The 23,620-nt window shown below is 39.3% G+C and overlaps 1 protein-coding gene across 6 annotated transcripts in view; it reads right to left on the bottom strand.

Annotated features, from left to right (window-relative positions):
• Positions 1–1,727: 1,727 nt before the first annotated feature.
• The window catches only part of REPS2 (RALBP1 associated Eps domain containing 2), a 219,914-nt gene continuing 198,021 nt past the window's right edge, over positions 1,728–23,620 (bottom strand). For 5 of the 6 annotated variants that reach the window (XM_003924137.4, XM_039475603.2, XM_039475602.2 and 2 more), the window contains 4 exons: positions 22,464–22,547; positions 21,285–21,430; positions 11,382–11,487; positions 1,728–3,079 (listed from right to left, as the gene is read on the bottom strand). In XM_003924137.4, the coding sequence (XP_003924186.2) occupies positions 3,011–3,079; positions 11,382–11,487; positions 21,285–21,430; positions 22,464–22,547 (405 nt within the window). In that variant the 3' untranslated portion in view covers positions 1,728–3,010. Of the gene's footprint in view, positions 3,080–11,381; positions 11,488–21,284; positions 21,431–21,898; positions 21,945–22,463; positions 22,548–23,620 lie in introns of those variants that run through there. The other variant, XM_074391626.1, reaches the window with a different exon arrangement.

Genomic DNA, 23,620 nt, shown 5'->3' with positions numbered 1-23,620 from the left:
ATGTCTGCTGGATAGGAAAGTGGCAAAAGCATTATGCGACATACAAGATGCCGAGGGACCCAATAAGCTGGCTGTCAGCTACTACTGTGCTTTCTGTGGGACTATAGGATCCCAATGGGTGAATACCACTTAACAGCAAGGTAATTCAACCCGTATAGATGGGGACAACACTGACCTTCTGTCTATAGAATTCTCCCCAACAGGCAGGTCTAATTTTGGAGTCGTTTTATAGAAGAGGTATAATGGTGATTTCAATAACTCAGCCATCCTATAAGTCACATTAAAGGCTTGCAGAAATATTATCAGGCATTATAATCCTAAATTAAAAGTGCACATCCTAAGAAAACACAGAAAGAGAGGATAAGCACTACTTTGGTAATAACAGCAGTGTGTCATTACTTGTGTCTTACACACACACACTTAACTGTTTTTTTAAACTCCACTTCTAAGTAACTAATAAACTGTGGTTACAATTAAGTCCACCCAAGAAGGTTGGTATAAATATTATTAACGTGTGTGCTTGCCTATCTCAAAATATTGATGAGATTATGAAACTTGGGGGAATCTGATTGTCCAATGCAAGTTTTTTCCCTTAATGGAAACCAAGCCAAGCAAACAAAACCCCAATCTCCTAATTTGGCTCACTCTGACACTGACTTCATGGAGGGGAGGGGGAAAGCATGTCAATATTTTTTAAATGAATAGTGCTGATTAACATTCCTTGGTTTATACATCTACCTAATGGAAATGAAGTGCTATCCCAACTGAGAGCCTATGTACTGGAAGATTATGAGATAAAGTGCACATGCTAGTCTCTCCCAGATTGAATTTACCAAAAGCCAAACATGCTGTGAAATGTCTGCAGTAAGAACACTGCTGATAGCCGGGCAGGGTGGCTCATGCCTATAATCCCAGCACTTTGGGAGGCTGAGGCGGGCAGATTACTTGAGGTCAAGAGTTTGAGACCAGCCTGGCCAACCTGGTGAAACCCCGTCTCTACTAAAAATACAAAAATTAGCTGGGCATGGTGGTGGGCGCCTTGTAATCCCAGCTACTTGGGAGGCTAAGGCATGAGAATTGCTTGAACCCAGGAGGGAGAGGTTGGGGTGAGCTGAGATTGTACCACTGGACTCCTGCCTGGGCAACAAAGCAAGTCTCTGACTTTAAAAAACAAAACAAAACAAAACACTGCTGATAAAATTTGTTGTAGCCCCTAGATCTCAGAACATGGAAAAAGCAGTTGCCTAAAAATTTGCACTGACCCATTCATAATCTTAGAAAGAGTTTAAACTTATTCCCAACCCTTCCCCCACAGAAAACAAAAAAGGCAGCAAATGGGGAAGAAAAAAGGGAATAGAGAAATAGCCCAATATTCATGATTTTCAAAATCAAATCAATTCAAAATCCTTAAATATGCATGCAATAGATTCAACAATTTGTTTTTCTGTGGAAAAACATCATCTGTTTGAGCCTTTCTCCTCTGCCATTAAGCTATTGATAAAGCTTGCCAATGGACTAAGGAAACATTAATAAATGCCTACTTGTTCTAAAAGCTCTCAGCTCTATTAAAATCAAAGGCTGAATCCTACATATTGTAAACCTATCCAAAACTGCTTCAAAAGACCCTGTACACACACCCCCACCCTGATACCCTAAGAATGGGGAAATTAGTAAAAATGCACAAAAGACAACATTTCTTGCCATTAGTCTCTCTGGTGTTAATGCTGGCATGCCCTATGAGGGCCAGTGGCCCTGTGACCCTGTGGTCCCATTTTCAACTTGGGCTTTCAGGAGAAGCAGTAGCTACTTAAAATTTCTGTAGGATACTGGCTTCTGCAATTTGAGCTTACTGTTTTACATCACCTACACTGAAGTTAATTGGGCTCCTCTGAATCTGATATAAACCAATCACTTCCCAAGAGTACACTTTACGGAGAACCAAACAGTCATATATCCACCATGAGGACCACTTTCTTTCATTATCTCTTCATACCCAATACATTTGCAATCCAGGTTAAAAATAACTACTAGAGATTGTTGGTAACAACCATTTCCCCTTCTTCCCCAGTTTGGATACCTGGGTTCAAACAACAAATGTTTATCAATCCTAACAGTCTCATCAGCCTTTCATATTTGATGGGTGGTTTCCAAGGTCATGCACTTACAGATATATTATCCTATGCAGTATAAAAGTAGAGATCTGGCAACTATTTAATTTGATCAGGCAAAGCAGTCAAAGCAAACTTCTCTTGCCCAAAAATTTACATAAAAGAACTGAGTTGTCTTGCTTGATGGCCTAGCTTGACCAAGTTAAATAGCTCATTGCCAAAACTTCCACTTTACAGAGGTGTAAAGACCCAATAAGTCTTTGACATTCAAGAGGAAACAATAGTCATCTATTATTTATAGCTAGATATAATATCAAAATGGCAACAGAGAAGCAATTTTTGGCATATAGTGGTGGAGGGCACAGCGCCAGTCTAAATCTGATGCTCTTATTTTATTTTAGCTTTTGTTTTTGTTATCGTTGCACCAAAGACTATCAAGTTGGAATCCCAATTATTCAGGAAACCAACCTACTATATGTGATATGCATACAAAAAGCATCCTGAAAGTACTTGGATACAAGCATCCTGAAGATACTTGGTTACAAGGTTTTATGCAAATCATAAATTCTTTAAATAAATAATGCTCTCCGTTATTTTTACTTGCTAAAAAACTGATTTTTGATAAGGAGCAGCATCTAACACCTTGAAAAAGTACTTAAGAATAGGAGACAAATTCCACTGATAATTACCATTTCAAGTGTGATAATCAGTTGAAGTATTTTTTCCACCAGAGTAAAACATATGAGTGAAGTGCAAGAGAAAAGGTCATATGGATTATATTTTGCTGCTCACAGCTTTTGACACAGTCAAACATCTATGACAAGTAGTTGGGTTCAAAACATTAGAAATAAAGATCTTGGCAGACAAGGTCACCCACTGTCACTTGAACCATGGAGGGGGGGTCACAACACAGTGACTGGACGAAGTTGTTCCAATTGGTTTTCCAATGCAATTCGTTCTTGATGAACCTCCTGAGTTGTACAAAACAGAAGAAAAACAAAAAAGCAAAGGGGTCATTTCTTGAATTCATCCCTACTTCATCAGATATTAAAAGGAAACTTATGGCTGGACCCACAAACACCAGTGCTGTATAACTCAAGAACAGGAGGACTGGGAGGTACCAGATTTAAGGCTGGCGACCAGACAAAAGGGGCTTCCCAATTTGTAATTTCTCAACTCCTTTCTGAAGACAATGAAATGAAACTGACCTACTCCCCTCTACCACCCCACCCTAGTTTTAGCCTGTTTTAACAGGATCAGTAGCTAGTGGAGAGCGTCATTAAAAATTAAAAGACTAGGAGAGAGCTGAAAGCAAAAACAGACTCCCAATACTGAGTGGTGGGCAAATAGGACTTAAATTTCTAGTTGCAATCTCAGGTTTGTAAACCAGCACCATACTCAGTCAGGTCTGAAGACCAAAAAGGTATATTAGTCGCCCCTCCACCAAAGTCTCATCCAGGTTTCTGCACAACATATGGTATGAGGTACAACATCTGGGTGAAAGGCAGAAAAGAGGCCAAGCAATCTGCTGTTTGGGAATTCAAACTTTCAGGCCTAAAATGGATTTTTTGGCAAGAAGAGAGGGAACACATAAAAGTACTCAAGTAGAACCAGTCACAGTGGGAAAGAATTCCATATAAAGGCTGAATTGTGAGATTCAGAAGAACCAGTATGCTAATAGTCAGCATACAACTTCACAAGTATTTATTCACATGCTCTCCTAGCCACTCAGCCAGAAGTCTTTTGGTTTCTATCTCCTATAGGTAAGGTACTGCTCTAGCTGTGATGGTATCAGCAAAGAACATGCCAGATCAGAGTAACAGGCCTTATATTCAAATGGCTTGAGAAAGATAATAAAGTTAATGAATAAGATACTTCCAGAAGGAAATAAATAAGATGGCATCAGAGAGAGTAACACAGTGGGATCTGGGAGAAAGGAGAGAGAGTGGCCTGGGAAGGCTTCTCAGAGTTAGCACTACTTGAGCAAAGACTTGAATGAAATGAGGAGTGAGCCATATGAAGATATGGGGGGAAGGATATTCACAGTGACAAAATGGCAACTGCAAAGGCCCTGAGGGACAAATGAGTTTGGTGAGTTTGATGAACAAGAAGCCTGTGTGACCCAGAGAAGAGGGAACAAGGAAAACATTGGCAGGAAATTAAGTCAGAGATTTAGGCAAGGAACCAGATCATACAGGGCCTTGTGGGCAGAGGAAGGAATATGGAAGAGTCGGGGAGGGATGGCATTGAGAGTTTATAATCAATGAAGGAAGATGACCCAACTTATAATTCAAAATTTTCACTCTGGCTACTGTGTAGACAGATTATAGGAGGGTGAGACTGGAAGCAGGTGAGCAACTGAGAGGTTACTGCATGGACCCAGGTGAGAAATGAAAATGGCTTCCATCAGGATAGAAGCCATAAAGATGAAGAGAAGTGGATGAATTCCAGATAAATCTTGAATCTAGAACTAGTAGGACTTGCTGATGAAGTTGATGTAGGAGAGAAGGAAAATCTGGGAATGACTCCTGGGATTTTTGTATGAAGAAAGTAGCTGGCTAGTAGTGATATTGAGAAGCAGAAGATTAGATGAGAAATTGATATTTCAAGAAGAGGGTTTGGAATCAGTTATCTGAGATGTATATTAGATATCTAAGGAGAAAACATTAAGAAGTTATATATGCAAGTCTAGAGCTCAGAGGAAAAGAGAAGCAGGGTTTGAAGACATGAATTAGGTTTCACTAGTTTATGGATGGTCTTCAAAGCCAAGAGACCATATAACATCATCTAGCAAAACAGTATAGATAGAGGTTTCAGGTAAAGATATAAGAATGACCAGATAAAGATGTAAGAGTGACCAGAGGTACCATACTCTCTTCCTCCTGGAGCACAACTACAACAATACAGTAACTTTTCAAAGTCACGAACCCACAAGACAGGGAAAACAAAAGGGACAAGATGATAGCAGAAAGCTGAGTGGCAAACTGGTGAATGGTAAATGACTTAGGAGATACAGGAAAATAAATGTGGGGATTCTGCCAGCTGCTGAGTATGTGTATTCCAAGCATGAATTCCAGAGTTAGGGAAATAACCACAGGGTGGGTTTGGGAGTCCACTGGGTCCACTGTGAGAGGAACGTAAGCTAAAACTCCATTGATCACCTGATCTCCCTAAGCCCCAACTCTGACTGATGGACCACAGTGACACTTCGCATCTCCTGGAATTAGTGTCAGCTCAGAGCCAGTATCTAGTAATTCTCCAAAAGTCTAATTATTTCCCTTCCTGTAATGACCAGTCACACTGGTAAATGGCAGCAGGGTCCCCTTGGGAAAGGCTAGGAGAAATATTTACAATATAAATTTTTGGCTGCATGGTGGGCCCTTCCTTAAGGAGACACAGACGACCCTTCATCATCCAAGAGGGTCTGGACCTGTAAACTGGCTTAATCTGGGAATTAATTGAGGGGCTATGACTATAGTTCTGTTTCAATTATTCTTCAGACTTCCATTCACTAGACTTAGAACTTTTCCACTCATACAGATTAAGTAAAGAAAGCTGAGTCCCAAGCTAACATGAAGAAAAATAAGAACCAATTTAATTTTACATAGGAGAATTCCTGAAAGACTCAAACTGGCAACACCAGATATTTATGAAAGTGGGAGTGCACAAGGGGAGATGGGGGCTGGCTAAAGTAAGTGTTGGTTGAAAATCTGTTTCAGAACCAATTAGATCCCCAGATCATTCCTGCCACCAGGGCCGAATGCTGAAGGTTTATTTCTTGAAACGGTACAATAGAGAGCATCTGGATTAGCAAGAAACAGTCACAGTTGAGAACAAGATACTGGGCTGGAAATAGGAAGAGTGAATGAATATCCTGGAATGCTGAAATCTACAGCCCTCTTGCTCCACTGAACCAGCTCTTTCCCTCTATGCAGGTGACCAAAACAGTCTCCGCTCTGGAGACTCCAACCAGACCAAGAGTAAAGAACTAATCATATTCCCTTTGACAGTTCCACAACTATATAGTTGAGCCAAATTGCCAGATAGTGACAAGCCTCACAATATGCAATGAACTTCCAATCACTGTTTTCATCTTCCTTTTAAATATGAGCAAAGAAGAGCCATCAGATATTGAAGAAAAGCATCTAAGATAAGGCAAATACAATACAACACAACACAACACACACACACAAACTATTCAGGAAGAAGAAAGAAAAATGACCATGAAAAAAGATCACAACAATTAAACAAGAATAAGATATAATCAAAAATAATCAGAGAAGAAAAAATAATTATTGGTCATTAAACAACAGAAGATTTAGAATATATGATTAAGTTTCCAGAAAGAGACAAAAAGAAAAAAGAAAAGGTAGGAAGAAAGAGAAAAGAAAGAAAACAGAAGAGAAAACATGAGAAAATTAGAGAACTGATCTAAGAATTCCAATGTCTGAATATCAGTAAGGGAGAATGAGAAAAAATGGAGGTGAGGGCAAGGGGGAGGCAATAATCAGCAACAAGAAAAAAAAAATCCCTCCAGAACTCAGGAATATCAGTTTCCAAATTAAAAGAACTCACCAAATGTAGAGAACAATGGATGAAACTGGCCTAACCCAAAGCAGAGGGAGACAGGAGAAAAACCAAAACCAAACAAAATGCAAAATAAAACAAAAACAAGTTCACATACAAAGTTTCATATAACAGAATCAACTCTGACATTTAAAAAACAATCTTATTTTTTAAATTATCATAGGGTAAAACAAGTTTTTTCTTTTAGGGTACAGATTTGTGTAACCACCACCACAAACAAGATACATTACAGTTCTACTAAACCCAAAAGTTCCCTGGGACTACTCATATAAACTCTCATCTCATGCATAACCTCTGCCAGCCACTGATTTGTTTTCCCTCACTATAGTTTTACCTTTTCAAGAACGTCAAACAAAAGGAATCATACAGTACACAACCTTTTGATACTGGCTTGTCTCACTCGGAATAATGTCTGAGTTTCATCCAAGTTGTGTATCATTTATTTTCTCCATTGAGTACTATTCCCTTGTATGAAAGTACTACAACTTATTCATTAATCTTTTGAAGGACATTTGTGTTATTTTCAGGTTTTGGCTATCATGAATAAAACTGCTAAAAGCATTCATGTATAGATTTTTGAGTGAACATAAATTTTCATCTCACTAAGGTAGAGAGACTTCTGAGTCACACAGTTAGTGCATGTATAACTTCATAGGAAACTGCTGAATGATTTTTCAGAGTGGTAGTACCATTCTGCATTCCCACCACCAATAAATGAGAGCTCCAACTGGCAGCAGTTGGTGGTGTCATATTTTTTGTTTTAGAAATTCTAATATGTGTATAGTGGTATGTAACTGTGGTTTAAATTTGCATTTCCTGAATGGCTAATGATGTTGAATATCTTCTCATGTACTTATTTGCCATCCTTATATATTCTTTAGTGAAGTGTCTGTTCAAGTTCTTTGCCCATTTTTAAATTGAGATGTTTTGGTTTTGAGAGTTGTTATTATTGAGTTTTAAGAGTTCTTTATATAATTGAGATATAAGTCTTTCATCAAATACGTGGTTTGCAAACATGTTCTCCTAGTCAGCAGCTTGTCTCTTAGTTTTCTTAACGATCCTTGGCAAAATAAAAGGTTTTAATTTGGATGAAGTCCAATTTTTCAGTTTTCTCTGTTATGGATTGTGCTTTTGATGTTATTTCTAACCCCAGATCATGATTTTTCACCTACGTTTTCTTCTAAAAAATTTTATAGCTTTATGTTTTACATTTACATCTATGACTCATTTCAAGTTAATCTCTGTATAGATGTGAGGTTTAGATCAAAGTTCCATTTTTAAATGCAAATGACAAATTGTTATAAAACAATCTGTTGAAAACTATTCTTTCTCACTGAATTGATTTTGCACCTTTGTCAAAGATCAAATGGCTGTTTTCATGTGGTCTATTTCAGGACTCTGTATCCTATTCCATTGATCTATGTATCAACATCTTGATTGCTGGAGCTTGAGAGTAAAGTGATTCCTCCAACTTTGTTCTTCCTTTTCAAATTTGTTTAAGCAATTCTAGCTCCTTGGTCCTTACATATAAGTTTTGGGATTAGCTTGTCTACACTCACAAAAAATCCTGCTGGGATTTTTATTGGTTTTGTCATAAATCTATAGACTACTTTGGAGAAAAATAACATTTGAAAAGATATTTCATGAAGTAAGATATATGAAAGGTAAATAATCACAAAGAAAAGTGGTCAACATAATTAGCAAGGAGATGATGATAAAAACTATATCACTAAAGGGCTGGCTAAAATTAAAAAGAATCATTACACCAAATGTTGGCAAAGATGTGGAACAACTGGAACTCTCATACATTAGTGATAGGAGTACAAATTGCTACAACCACTTTGGAAAACGGTCTAGCAGTTTCTCAGAAACTAACCACATACACTTACCACGTTACCTACTAATCCCAATCCTAGGTATTTATCCAAGAGAAATTAGAACATATTTTCATACAGAGACTTACTTAAAATGCAGTTTTATTTGAAATTGCCAAAAACTGGAAACAGCTCAGGTGTCTGTCAATAGAATTGATAACCAAATTGTGACATATTCACTCAATGGAATACTACTCAGGAATAAAAAGGAACAAATTACTGATACACACAAAAATATAAATGAATCTCAAAAACAATACTAAGTGAAAGAAGTTTTACACACAAGTATAAGTTATAAGACACCACTTATATAAAGTTATAGAACAGGTAAAACTATGGTATAAAAATTAGAATAGTGATTGCCTCTGTGTGAGTAGGGCAGGAATTGACTAGGAAAAAGCATGAGGGAGCTTCCTGGGATGATGGTAATATTCTCTATCTTTATAGGGGTTTGGGTTCCGTAAGTACATGTACTTGTTACAAACTCAGCAAATGTATACAAGATTTGTGCATGCATTTTGTATAAACATTTTACATCATAAGAAAAAAACTTCTAAAAATTATTGAACTCTAGCTAATAATAAACACACTAGAGTATTTAGGGAAAGTATACAGATATCTGTAATTTACTTGAAAATATGTCAAAAATTAAAAATAAAAAATAAATAATAAAAAGAAAATATGTCAAAAATAAGAGGAACTGATGGATACAAGGATAAAAGGGTGGATATGTGATAAAAACAAGTATAGTAAAATGTTACTGGTAGAACCAATGTGATGTCTATAAAAGCAGTCACTTATGATTCTTTCAACTTTCCTGTAGGTTTGAAAATGTACATACTAAAACATTGGGGCAAATGGGGTTGGGGTATAAAAGTGAAGTCAGGAAAAGAAGGGATAGCAGAGAATGAAAAGCACCAGTGAAGCAGAAGGAAAACCAGGAGAGTATATATAGTATCTCAAAAACCAGTTAGCGAAGCAATTTCAGAGGAGGAAATGATCAATTGTGCAGATGTCTTCTGAAAATTTTAATAGTATTAAAATAGTCGCATTGGATTTAGCCATAAGATGGGTGTGAGTAGAGGAGAGCAAAGTGAAAGAAAGAAACCACTGGTTGGAAAGTAAAGATAATGAATAAAAACCACTCCCAAGAAACTTTGCTGTGAAGGGGACCAAAGAAATTGGGCAGTAATTGGTCAAGTGTTATGGACAATACTGGAGCATATTTACATGTGGATGGCGAATGATCCAGTAGAGAACCGGGAGATATAGCGAGTAGATGCATGTCCTCTCAAAAGATATATTCAAGTCCTAACCCTCAGTACCTGGTCACATTTGTGACCTTAAATGCAAATAGGTTCTTTCTAGATGTAATCAAGTTAAGATGAGGTCATGCTAGATTAGGGTGGGTCCTAAGCCAATGATTGGTATCCTTATGATAAGAGGATACAATAAGAAATTTGGACACAGACACAGAGAGATACAGGAAGAAGGCCATGTGACAACAGAGGCAGAAACTGGAGTGATGGAGCTGCAAGCCAAGGAACGCCCGGGACTGTCAGCAACACCAAAAGCTGGGAAGAGGTTAGGAAAAACTCTCTTCTAGAGCCTTCAAAGAGAGCATGGCTCTGCCAATGCCTTGATTTTAGAGTTCCAGCCTCTAGAGCTGTGAGATAATAGATTTTGGTTATCTTAAGCCACCACATTTGTAGTATTTTGTTATAACAGCCCTAGGAAACAAATATACAGGAGAGTAATGATGAAGAGAAACAGGGGTGATGTCCTTGAGAAGGTGAAATGGAACCATTTGCAAGTTACCAGGGGAGAGGCTGGCCTTTGATAGTACCAGGGCCACTTCCTTCTACTGAAATAAGAATTTATGTCGAGGATTTAAATAATTAAGGGCTTACCCAGAAGCTCTGGACAATAAAGAATGCTCCAAACAGCCTTCATAATAGATTATCTTTCCTTTTAACTCCTATACAATATGAAGCCTACATATTAAAGTCACTAGTCTTCCTCTAACTATGCATGAACCAACCCATGAAACTTAAATACAGTAATTCTCCACTTTCCAAAAGGGGTTTTGAGAACAAAGAAGCAAGTCTTGTCAACAGGGATGAACTAAATAGTCAGCAAATGGTCACATCAGATCACTGTACATGATAGGTATGGAGACATCACGATATACCCCACCCCCTAAATATGTACAATTATTATATGTCTATTAAATAAAATAACACCTTTTTAAAGTACAAATATGTTTAATAGAATTCAAGTCATACAAAGCATATTCTCTGATCACAATGGAATTGAATTAGAAATCAACAACAGAAAGATCTCTGCAAAATCCCCAATTATTTGAAAACTAAGCAATACACTTCTAAATACCCCATGTGCCAAAGAATAAATGAAAAGGGAATTTAGGAAGTATTTAGAACTAAATGAACACAAAATACACAACATTCAAAATGTGTAGAATGCAACTAAAGTTGAACTTAGGAAGAAATTTATAGCACTGAACATTCATATTTGAAAAAAAGAAAGTCTTCAATCATTGACATGAGAGCTCTCATCTTAAGAAGAAACTTGAAAAGCCAAATGAAACCTAAAGTAGAAGAAAGGAAATATAAAAAATCAGAGTAAGCCAGACATGATGGTGTACGTCCATCATCCTAGCTACTCAGGAGGCTGAGACAGAAAGAGTACTTGAGCCCAGGAGTTCAAAGTTGCAGTGAGCTATCATAGAATATCACCTTTTTTAAAAGCCAGAGAAAAGCCTGATCATCTAAATCTGGGAGTCATTCCTTACCTTGAGCTGCTGCTGGAGCTCACTGTTCAGCCGAGCCAGCACTGCGTTTGCCTCTTTATTTTTGCGGATAGCAGTTTGAATGGCCTTCTTCTGTTTGGAAGACTGTCTATAGAAAAGCACAAACACTTCAGTGAAAAAGGACTTAGAAGGCTGGACCCTTGAGGGTCAGAACTCTGATTCATGAGAGGTGTTAAAGTAACAAGTGGTTAACAACACAGGGCTCCAAAAATAAAATCTCATATTCACAGGTGGCCAGACAGATAGACACCAAATGAAACAAATTTGTTGGGATGAATTATTTACACCTGAAGTAATTCCCATTTTATAACTTGAATAAAAGCTGTGAAGTGGGTCTTTTCAAACATTTGTGTTCCATTATTCCAAGACATTTTAATAAGTATTTCTTCCTGATAAACCATATTAATTGGAATGCCCTTTTTCTGTAAGAATTAATAGCACTTAAAAGAACTGCAGGTGCCCCCTGTGAACAAGTCTGAAGGAAAAGAATAATATTCTTTTTAGCAAAAATTCTACATTAATTCAGCCAGACTACCTATCTCTACCTTATTTGTTATTAGGCATGAATGCCTAAGGATATGTGTGTGTGTGCATGCATGTGCACTCGTGTGTATGTGCATGAACCAGCATATATCTGTGGCACTTGAGAAAAACACAGAACATTTTAATAGCCATATTCCCCAATTAACAGCAAATTCACAGAACAGGCATAACCAGAGTGACCACGCATCCTACTGTGCCCATTACAGTCTCCATTTAAACTATCTGTCCAGCATAAGTACTATTAGCACCCTCTTTACCTTTCAAAACCATCCATGGTTGGGATGATAAACAGTGTGTTTGCCACAGGGATAATCTATAATCTTTCATCCCACAGCAAGAAACACTGAATTATTAGAGCAAAAGAGCAATTGATGTTCTCCTAGAAAAACAACCATATGTGCTACTACTGAGAGATGGGTTCTAGGCCAAAGCAACTGAACTAGGATGGACTGTGACCACTGTACAGATCTGATTAATACTGAAAATTGGCTGGGTGCAGTGGCTCAGGCCTGTAATCCCAGCACTTTGAGAGGTAAAGGCAGGATGATCACTTGAGGCCAAGAGTTTGAGACCAGACTGGGCAACAACAGTAAGACTCCATCACTACAAAAAAAAAAAGAAATTGGCTAAGCATGATGGTTCATGCCTGTAGTTCCAGCTACTCAGGAGGCTGAGGGTGACAGAATCATTTGAGCCCAGGAATTTGAGGCTGCAATGTGCCATGATTGTGCTACTGCACTTCAGCCTTGGTGACAGAGTGAGACTTTGTCTCTAAAAAATAAAAAAAAAAAAAAAAGAAAGTGAAAAGACAACCCAAAGAATGAGAGAAAATATTTATAAAGATGGCTCAATTTTATCATATATCTGACAAGGGAGTTGTACTCAGAATAAATAAAGAACTTATAACTCAAATATAGAAAGATTAATAATCCAATTAAAAGTGGGCAAAGGATATGAATAGATATTTCTCCAAAGAAGATAAACAAATGGCCAACAGGCACATGAAAAGATGCTCAATGTCATTAAACATGAAAGAAATGCAAATCGAGGGTGGGATCGATCCAAGATGGCCAAATAGGAAGAGCTCTGGAGTGCAGTTCCCAGCCAGAATAACACAGAGGGTGCATAATCACCACATTTCCAAATGAGTTTTTACTGCCCACAGACCACGAGATTCTCGGGCAGAAAAGCACCATGAGTTTCCAGCATGGCTGTTTCAGCCAGCGCTGTGGGTCTCTGCACAAAAACTGGCACAAATCCGGGCAGCCGTTTCAACAGGCGCCTGGAATGCCTGGGATACAGAGCTACCCATTCAACTGAAGAAAAAGGGGGCTGAAACAGGGAGCCAGGTGATCTGACTCAGCTGGTCCCATCCCCGACAAAGATCAGCAATCTGAAACACTCTGGATTGAGAGTTTCGCAACAAGCACAGCTGGACCTGGGACGGTCCAGCTCAGTGGGGAGAAGGGCGTGAGCCATTACCAAGGCAGTCCGCCATTACCAAGGCAGTCTGCCATTACTGAGGCAATCCACCTTCACCAAGGCAGTCCACCATTACTGAGGCAGTCTGTCATTACCGAGGCAGTCCACCATTACTGAGGCAGACCACCATTACCGAGGCAGTTCTAACAGGAAGTTCACACAGCAGCTGGGCAAAGCCCACAGCAACTCAGTAACGCCTCTGCTGGCAGACTGTAGCTAGACTACCACCTTGCTGGGCAGGGCATCTCTGGAAAAAGGCAGCAGCATGTCAGGAACTTATAAATAAAGCCCCACCTTCCCAGGACAGAGCACCTGGGGAAAAAGGTGTTTATGAGTTCCGCTGCAGCAGACTTAAAGGTACCTGCCCAGAAGCTCTGAACGAAACAACAGAGCTCCCAGCTCAGCACTTGAGCTCCTATAAGGGACAGACTATCTCCTCAAGCAGCTCCCTGACCCCTGCATATCCAAAGAGACACCTCATAAAGGAGAACTCAGGCGGGTACCTTTCTGGGATGAAGATAACAGAAGAAGAAACTGGCAGTGACCCTTACTGTTCTTCAGCCCCCGTGGGTGATACCCAGGCAAGCAGGGTCTGGAGTGGACCTCCAGCAGGCCTACAGCAGAGGGGCCTGACAGTTAGAAGGAAAACTAAAAAACAGAAAGAAATAACTTTGACATAAACAAAAAGGACGTCCACTCAGAGACCCCATCCAAAAGTCACCAACAACAAAGACCACAGGTAGATAAATCCACAAAGGTGGGAAGAAACCAGTGCAAAAAGGATGAAAACACCAAAAACCAGAATGCCTCTCCTCCTCCAAGGGATCACAACTCCACACCAGCAAGGGAACGAGGCTGGATGGAGAATGAGTCTGATGAACTGACAGAAACAGGCTTCAGAAGGTGGTAATAACAAACTTCTCTGAGTGAAAAGAACATGTTGTAACCCAATGCAAAGAAACTAAGAACCTTGAAAAAAGGTTAGACGAAATGCTAACAAGAATAAACAACTTAGAGAAGAATATAAATGACCTGATGGGGCTGAAAAACACAAGAGAACTTCGTGAAGCACACAGAAGTTTCAACAGCCGAATCGACCAAGAAGAAGAAAGGATATCAGAGACTGAAGATCGACTCAATGAAATAAAACGAAAAGATTAGATAAAAAAGAGTGAAAAGAAATGAACAAAGCCTCCAAGAAATATGGGATTATATGAAAAGACCTAATCTACATTTGATAGGTGTACCTGAATGTGATGGAGAGAATGAATCCAAGCTGGAAAACACTCTTCAGGATATTATCCAGGAGAACTTCCCCAACCTAGCAAGACACGCCAATATTCAAGTCCAGGAAATACAGAGAACACCACAAAGATATTTTTCAAGCAGAGCAACCCCAAGGCACATAATCATCAGATTCTCCAGGGTTGAAATGAAGGAAAAAATGCTAAGAGCAGCAAGGGAAAAGGTCGAGTTACCCACAAAGGAAAGCCAATCAGACTCACAGCAGATCTCTCAGCAGAAAATCTACAAGCCAGAAAAGAGTGGGGGCCAATATTCAACATCCTTAAAGAAAAGAACTTTCAACCTAGAATTTCATACCCAGCCAAACTAAGCTTCATAAGTGAAAGAAGATAAAATCCTTTACAAACAAGCAATTGTGGAGAGACTTCGTCATCACCAGGCCTGCCTTACAAGAGCTCCTGCAGGAAGCACTACAGATAGAAAGGAACAACCAGTACCAGCCACTCCAAAACGTACCAACTGGCAAAAAGCATCAACACAATGAAGAATCTGCATCAACTAACAGGCGAAACAACCAGCTAGCATCAAAATGGAACCATCAAATTCACGCCTCACAATATTAACCTTAAATGTAAATGGGCTAAATGCCCAAATCAAAAGACACAGACTGGCAAATTAGATAAAAGTCAAAACCCATTGGTGTGCTGTATCCAGAAAACCCATCTCACATACAAGAACACACATAGGCTCAAAATAAAGGGATAGAGGAAGATTTACTAAGCAAATGGAGAGCAAAAAAAAGCAGGAGTTGCAATCCTAGTCTCTAATAAAATAGACTTTAAACCAACAAAGATCAAAAGAGACAAAGAAGGACATTACACAATGGTAAAAGGATCAATGCAACAAGAGCTAACTATCCTAAATATATATGCACCCAATACAGAAGCAGCCAGATACACAAAGCAAGTTCTTAATGATCTAGAAAGAGACTTAGACTCCCATACAATAATAGTGGGAGACTTTAACACTCCTCTGTCAATATTAGACAGATCAATGAGACAGAAAATAAACAAGGATATCCAGGACTTATTTCAGATCTGGACCAAGCAAACCTAATAGACATCTACAGAAATCTCCACCCCAAATCTACAGAATATACGTTCTTCTCAGCACCACATCACACCTATTCTAACACTGACCACATAATTGGAAATAAATCACTCCTCAGCAAATGCAAAAGAACAAAAATCATAACAAACAGTCTCTCAGATAACAGTGCAATCAAATTAGAATTCAGGATTAAGAAACTAATTCAGAACCATACAACTTCATGGAAACTGAACAACTGGCTCTTGAAAGTCGACTGGATAAACCATTAAATGAAGGCAGAAATAAAGATGTTCCTCAAAACCAACGAGAATGAATACACAGCATACCAGAATCTCTGGGACACATTTAAAGCAGTGTCTAGATAAAAATTTACAGCAATAAATGCCCACATCAGAAGCAAGAAAAGATCTAAAATCAACGCCCTATCATCAAAATTGAAAGAGCTAGAGGAGCAGGATCAAAAAAACTCAAAAGCTAGCAGAAGACAAGAAATAACTAAGATCAGAGCAGAACTGAAGGAGATAGAGACACAAAAAGTCCTACAAAAAAAATCAATAAATCCAGGAGCTGGTTTTTGAAAAAAAAACCAACAGAAGACAGTCCACTAGCCAGGTTAATAAAAAAGAAAAGAGAGAAGAATCAAAGAGATGCAATAAAAAATGATGAAGAGGATATCACCACAGATTCCACAGAAATACAAACTACCATTAGAGATTACTACAAACAACACTATGCACATAAACCAGTAAACCTGGAAGAAATGGATAAATTCCTGGACACTTGCACTCTCCCAAGCCTAAACCAGGAAGAAGCTGAAACTCTGAATAGACCAATAACAAGGGCTGAAGTTGAGGCAGCAATTAATAGCCTACCAATCAAAAAAAGCACAGGCCCAGATGAGTTCACAGCTGAATTCTACCAGACATACAAAGAAGAGCTGGTACCACTACTTCTGAAACTATTGCAAACAATACAGAAAGAAGGAATTCTTCCCAAATCATTTTATGAGACCAATATCATCCTGATACCAAAACCTGGCAGAGCCTCAACAAAAAAAGAAAACTTCAGGTAAATATCCATGATGAACACAGATGTGAAAATCTTCAATAAAATACTGGCAAACTGATTGCAACAGCACATCAAAAACCTTATCTACCACAATCAAGTAGGCTTCATCCTGGGGATGCAAGTCTGGTTCAATATACACAAGTCTATAAACATAATCCACCACATAAACAGAACCAAAGACAAAAACCACATGATCATCTCAAGAGATGCAGAGAAGGCCTTGGACAAAATTCAACAGCCCTTTATGCTAAAAACTCTCAACAAACTAGTTATAGATGGAACATATCTCAAAGTAATAAAAGCTGTTTACAACAAATCCACAGCCAATATCATACAGAATGGGCAAAAACTGGAAGCATCCCCTTTGAAATCTGGCACTAGACAAGGATGCCCTCTCTCACCACTCCTATTCAATATCGTATTGGAAGTTATAGCCAGAGCAATCAGGCAAGAGAAAGAAGTGAAGGGTATTCAATTAGGAAAAGAAGTCGTCAAATTGTCTCTATTTGCAGACGACATGATTCTGCATTTAGAAGGCCCCATCGTCTCAGCCCAAAATCTCCTGAAACTGATAAGCCACTTCAGCAAAATCTGAGGATACAAAATCAATGTGCAGAAATCACAAGCATTTCTATACACCAATAAAAGACTAAAAGAGAACCAAATCAAGAGCGAACCCCCATTCACAATTGCTACAAAGAGAATAAAATACCTAGGAATACAACTAACAAAGGATGTAAAGGACCTCTTAAAGGAGAATTACGAACCACTGCTCAGCGAAATAAGGGAGGACACAAACAGAAGGAAAAACATTCCATGCTCATGGTTAGGAAGAATCAATACTGTCAACATGGCCATAATGCCCAAAGTAATTTAGAGATTCAACACTATCCCCATCAAGCTACCTATGACCCTCTTCACAGAACTGGGAAAAAATCACCTTAAACTTCATACAGAACAAAAAGAGAGCCCAGACAGTGAAGACAATTCTAAGCAAAAAGAACAAAGCTGGAGGCATCATGCTACCTGACTTCAAACTATACTAAAAGTCTACAGTAATCAAAACAGCTTGGTACCGGTACCAAAACCAATGGAATGAAACAGAGGCCTTAGAGGCAACACCACACATCTACAACCATCTAATCTTTGCAAACCTGACAAAAACAAGCAATGGGAAAAGGATTCCCTGTTTAATAAATGGTATTGGGAAAACTGGCTAGCCATGTGCAGAAAGCAGAAACTGGACCCTTTCCTGACACCTTACACTAAAATTAACTCCAGATGGATTAAAGAATTAAACATAAGACCTAACACCATAAAAACCCTAGAAGAAAACCTAGGCAAAACCATTCAGGACATAGGCATAGGCAAGGACTTCATGACTAAAACACCAAAAGCATTGGCAAGAAAAGCCAAAATAGACAAATGGGACCTAATTAAACTCCAGAGCTTCTGTACAGCAAAAGAAACAATCATTAGAGTGAAACGGCAACCAACAGAATGGGAAAAAATTTTTGCAAGCTACACATCTGACAAAGGCTAATATTCCAGAATCTGCAAATAACTAAAACAGATTTACAAGAAAAAAAATAAACCCATTCAAAAGTGGGTGAAGGGTATTAACAGACACTTTTCAAAAGAAGACAGATGATGCCAACAAACATGAAAAAATGCTCATCATCACTGGTCATTAGAGAAATGCAAATAAAACCCACATTGAGATATCATCTCATGCCAGTTAGAATGGTGATAATTAAAAAATCTGGAGACAACAGATGCTGGAGAAGTTGTGGAGAAATAGGAACACTTTTACACTGCTGATGGGAGTGTAAATTAGTTCAACCATTGTGGAAGACAGTGTGGCAATTCCTCAAGGACCTAGAAATACAAATTCCATTTGACCCAGAAATCCCATTTCTGGGTATATATCCAAAAGATTATAAATCATTCTATTATAAAGACATATGCACACGTATGTTCATTGTGGCACTGTTTACAATAACAAAGACCTGGAACCAACCCAAATGCCCATCAATGATAGACTGGACAGGGAAAATGTGGCATATATACACCATGGAATACTATGCAGCCATAAAAAAAAAAAACAATGAATTTGTGTCCTTTGTAGGGACATGGATGAATCTGGAAACCATCATTCTCAGCAAACTGACACAAGAACAGAAAATCAAATACCACATGTTCTCACTCATAGGTGGGTGTTGAACAATGAGAACGCATGGACACAGGGAGGGGAGCATCACACACTGGGGTCTGTTGAGGGGAACTAGGGGAGGGACAGTGGGGGTTAGGGAGGTCAGGGAGGGATAACATGGGGAGAAATGGCAGATATAGTGATGGGGGATGGAGGCAGCAAACCACATTGCCATGTATGTACCTATGTAACAATTCTGCATGATCTGCACATGTACCCAGAATCTAAAGTACAATAATTAATACATATATAGAGAAATGCAAATCAAAACCATAATGAGGTAACACTTCACACTCATTAGGATGGCTGTAATTTTTTTTTTAAAAAAAAAGGTAAGTGTTGACAAAATGGAGAAATTGGAATGCTCATACATTGCCAATGGGAACATGAAATGGTTCAGCCACTATGAAAAGTTTGGCAGTTCTTCGAAATATTAAAGATAGAGTCACTACATGACTTAGCAATTCCACTCCTAGGTACAGACCCAAGAGAAATGAAAATGTAAGTCCACACAAAAGCATGTACACAAATAGTATAGTGGCATTACTCTTAAGAGCCAAAAAGTGGAAATAACCAAAATGTCCATGAACTGATGAATCGATGAATCAAATGTGGTCTATCCATACAATGGAATATTATTCAGCCATAAAAAGATAAGTCCAGATTTATGCTACAACTTCGATGAACCTTGAAAACATTATGCTAAGTGAAAGAAGCCAGTCACAGAAGACCACATTTAATAATTCCATTTTTGTGAAATGACGAGAATACACAAAGCCATGAAGATAGTAGATTCATGGTTGTCAGGGGCTAAGGGGAAAGGAGAGAATGGGGAGTGATTGCTAATGGGCATGGACATTCTTTTAGGATGACAAAAATTAGATCATCATGATGGTTGCATAACTCTGTGAATAAACTAAGAACCACTGAATTGTATATTTAAAAACATGAACTGCGTGCTACATGAATTATATTGCAATAAAGCTGTTATAAAAAAGAGAAAAAGAAAACATTTCTGTATGAACTCCACCAGAAGACCTGACATCTACTCTGGAGGATGTTAAGCCACCACTGACTGAATCAAATTAACATGAAGCTGAAATTAAAGTGGAGTGCTGGTGTAGAACATGGAAGAAAATTGAGCCATCTTTGTCTCTGATAGGAATTAACCCCCACCCCGCCTCCAGGCTTAATGAGGGCTGGAAGACGGTCAAAGCTCTTAGCGAATGTGATGAACAAAATATACTTCCTTTATGGGCTGATATCACCAGGACCTGTCCATGTGGGGATAAAAAAATCATCTGAATGAAAGAGCTGCAGAGATTCAGAATGGGACTCTGGCTTCAAAGACAAGTGGCTAACATCACCCACAGAATCTGCTGCTTTTCATTCTACAATAGTGTAAGCAGAAGAAAATCTACAGCAGCATCTGAGACCTGCAAGAGCTCGAAAGCAGGGTCATGATGGCCCTTGAGTATTTATTTTAGTGACTGGCCAGGCTCACTTGTGGTCAAGTGACAGGAGCAGGTTTCTGTCCTCAACACCTTCCTCAATTTCACTACAAAGAAACTGAAGCAAGTGATGGCTCTTCTCAAAGCCAAAGTTTTACAAAGAAGGATAGTTTGCCCAGAGCATCATTGTCTCAGTCCCTGGCCATGTCCACAGGTGTCTCCACCCTCCCTCCAATATCTGTTCCAGCTGGTTAGATAAATATAATAGAGGTTCTGCATGTATCCATTCTGTGCTGAGATGACCAACAACAGAAACTCTTTGCAGAGATTTAAAAAGAATCACATACCACACCTACTAAAAGTGTGTCTATGGGTGAAGGAGCTAGCCATTTGTCCTGAGGGAACAGAAGAAAACACAGGCAGAGGGGCAAAATTGCCATTTACAATACTATCTTCTTGCCAAGAAAATCCAGGACAGCACAAGAAAGAGGGGTAGGAAACAACAGAAGGTGAGAGGAAGGGAAAGAAATCAAACCAAACCAAAACACCACAGCCTAGGACTCACCTGCCCCTTTATGTCAGGTTAAGTCCTATAGCTTATAAAGCCTTCTATGTGACTGGGAGACTTGAATCCCATCACAGAGATGAACAAGATAAAACTTACGACCATGAAATCCTTGTATTGATGTGCACGTAAATGTCAACACATTTACACATCCGCGTACATCTCCGAGCGAGATTCTGACCTCACTCTTGTTTATGTGGTCTACTTACTTTTGGACTGTTGGATGTGGTTTCACAGTTGCTGCAGAAGCTGGCCCACTTGCAACAGTGGAAGGCTCTTGGTTTTCTGTAGCTTGATTTTCTGGTCTGAATTTCCTACGAATGGGCTTTGATGGTGGCTGAGAATACGGTACATCCTGTGGATTTAAAACAATAAAATTTAAAAGTTAAACATTTAAATGTTCCCTCCACTCTTCTTGCCAGTGTCCCACATTCCTTTAGCCCCGACCCCAAGATCAGGAGGGTGCTCTATCTATTGACCCATAGCTCAGCAAGAACTGGGGGGCACAGGCATCAGAGTTCAGTGGTCTTCCCTTTTTTCTTTTTTAAATGTTTCAAGAAGTCTATTACTTCTCGTCACCTGAAACTCACACAGACCCTGGGTGCATCTCACACCATGGGGCCTCTTCTAACTGAAGACAAGATATGCTCCTGCCTCACTTTGGAGCCTTTTAAAACCTAAGCTTTGGAAGTTTTTAAAAGTCTTAGTCACATGCTCATCATTCTCCTCCTACCCCCAATTCCTACATAAAGTCAAGAAAAGGAGCCACAGTGTATTCTGGAAGGACACAGTTGTTCCACTTTCTTGGAGGACTCCGCCTCACCTGTGCTCCTGAGCCCAAGGCCCACTTTCTCTGAAGGTAGAAGAGCCTGGGAGAAGGACAAGAAGAGGGTGAGGAGATGAATGGAAAGCATGATGAATGATGGGTACTTACTGAGCAAATGACAGGTGTCCCAGCAGCATGGCTGGGCAGATGCCAGGTGAAAATGCCAGGATGCAAGAGGAAACCATGGTACAAAGACCAAGAAAAAGAGCTATCCCACCCCAAGAGGTGCTCACAGAAGCTTAGCAGGTAAATGGTATTTCGCTAAATACATGTGTCCCTCCCCAAAGCCCTTTATGATCTTGCCAAAAACAGGGCCACCATGTTTAGCTGGGGAGTTAAGAAGGTGAGTATGTACTGTCATATACAAAATGACATCAAGGGTCAAGCCCAGGAATCTTCAGGACCCCAATCTTCACAAAGAACCCACATTCTAGGAAATCTGAATCATTGACATTCATTTCAGGACACAGAAACCTTCAAACAATAGATTTGCCAATAGAGATAAGAAGCCCAGAGGTGGGAATCACAACACCATCTGATAGCATCCTGAGGCTGACCTTACCTTCTTTGAGGGACTACTTTCTGCAGCCTGGGATGGGGCTCTGCTCAGCTGTGGGAGTAACTCGGCCTCCAACACTTGTTCAGACTGTAGCAAGAGATCAGAGAGAGGACAGAAATGCAAAAACACAATCACCTAAATATATAACAAAGAGCACTTAGGAAGATAATCACCAAGGGAAAAACTGATTTAGGCCACCTTGCAGCCAAGAATGCTTATATCTGCTGATCCTTGGGAAAAACCTCCCATAGATGATGCTATACCCTCCCATCCCTCCTTCCCAGATTGTTCAACCTTAGGAAAAGGAATCACGGGAATTTCTTCCGTAATTGAACATGTGTATGTCTAAAAAGCGAATGCTTTGCAATAACAAACTCTAAAAATAATGAGGCTTATAAAAAAAACAGGGTTAGAAAAAAATTATTTTAATTTGAGCACCAACAAAAACAATCATCATCATTTAAAACACTGTGATGTTTTTAAATGTGAAGTCTCTAATAAAGAAATACTCTATGAAGAGTATGAAGAAGAGGTGAGAACTATCCCCCAGGCCAACCAAAGCCCACGCGCTGCTGCATTCCCAGATCCAGCACCTACATTCCACTGCAGTCGACGCCACCATGCCCAAGAGAAAAGCTGAAGGGGACACTAAAGAAGATAAAGCCAAAGTGAGGGTAACCCCAGGGAAAATCTGCAAGGTTGTCTGCCAAACCTATTCCTCCAAAGCCCAAGCCTAAAGAAGCCCCTGTAAAGAAGGGAGAAAAGCTAAAGGGAAAAAAGGGGAAAAAGCCCACGCTGGCAAAGAAGGGAATAACCACACAGAAAATGCAGAGGCCAAAACAGAACAGGCACAGAAAGTTGAAGGCACTGGGGATGCTAAGGGAAGCATGTGCATTTTTGATAACTGTGTACTTCTGGTGACTGTGCAATCTGAAGTACTCATTTTTTATTAAGTTTTATAAAAATGCAGATTTTTTTTCTTTTAAGCCATGTTGTTAGCACACTGAACACGTTGTTGTGTTTTATGGAGAAGTGGTATATGTCACTAACAGTATGTATCTGAAGCTGGACTGATGTGGAGGAAACACCTTTCCCTTCTAGTTTTGTAAGACATCTTCTTGGTTCCCAGGAGGAGGGACTGTCTGACATTGACACACACA

This window comes from Saimiri boliviensis, chromosome X (assembly GCF_048565385.1).
Source record: "Saimiri boliviensis isolate mSaiBol1 chromosome X, mSaiBol1.pri, whole genome shotgun sequence".
NCBI classification, from domain to species: domain Eukaryota; kingdom Metazoa; phylum Chordata; class Mammalia; order Primates; family Cebidae; genus Saimiri; species Saimiri boliviensis.
This window is presented reverse-complemented; position numbering and strand designations above follow the sequence as displayed.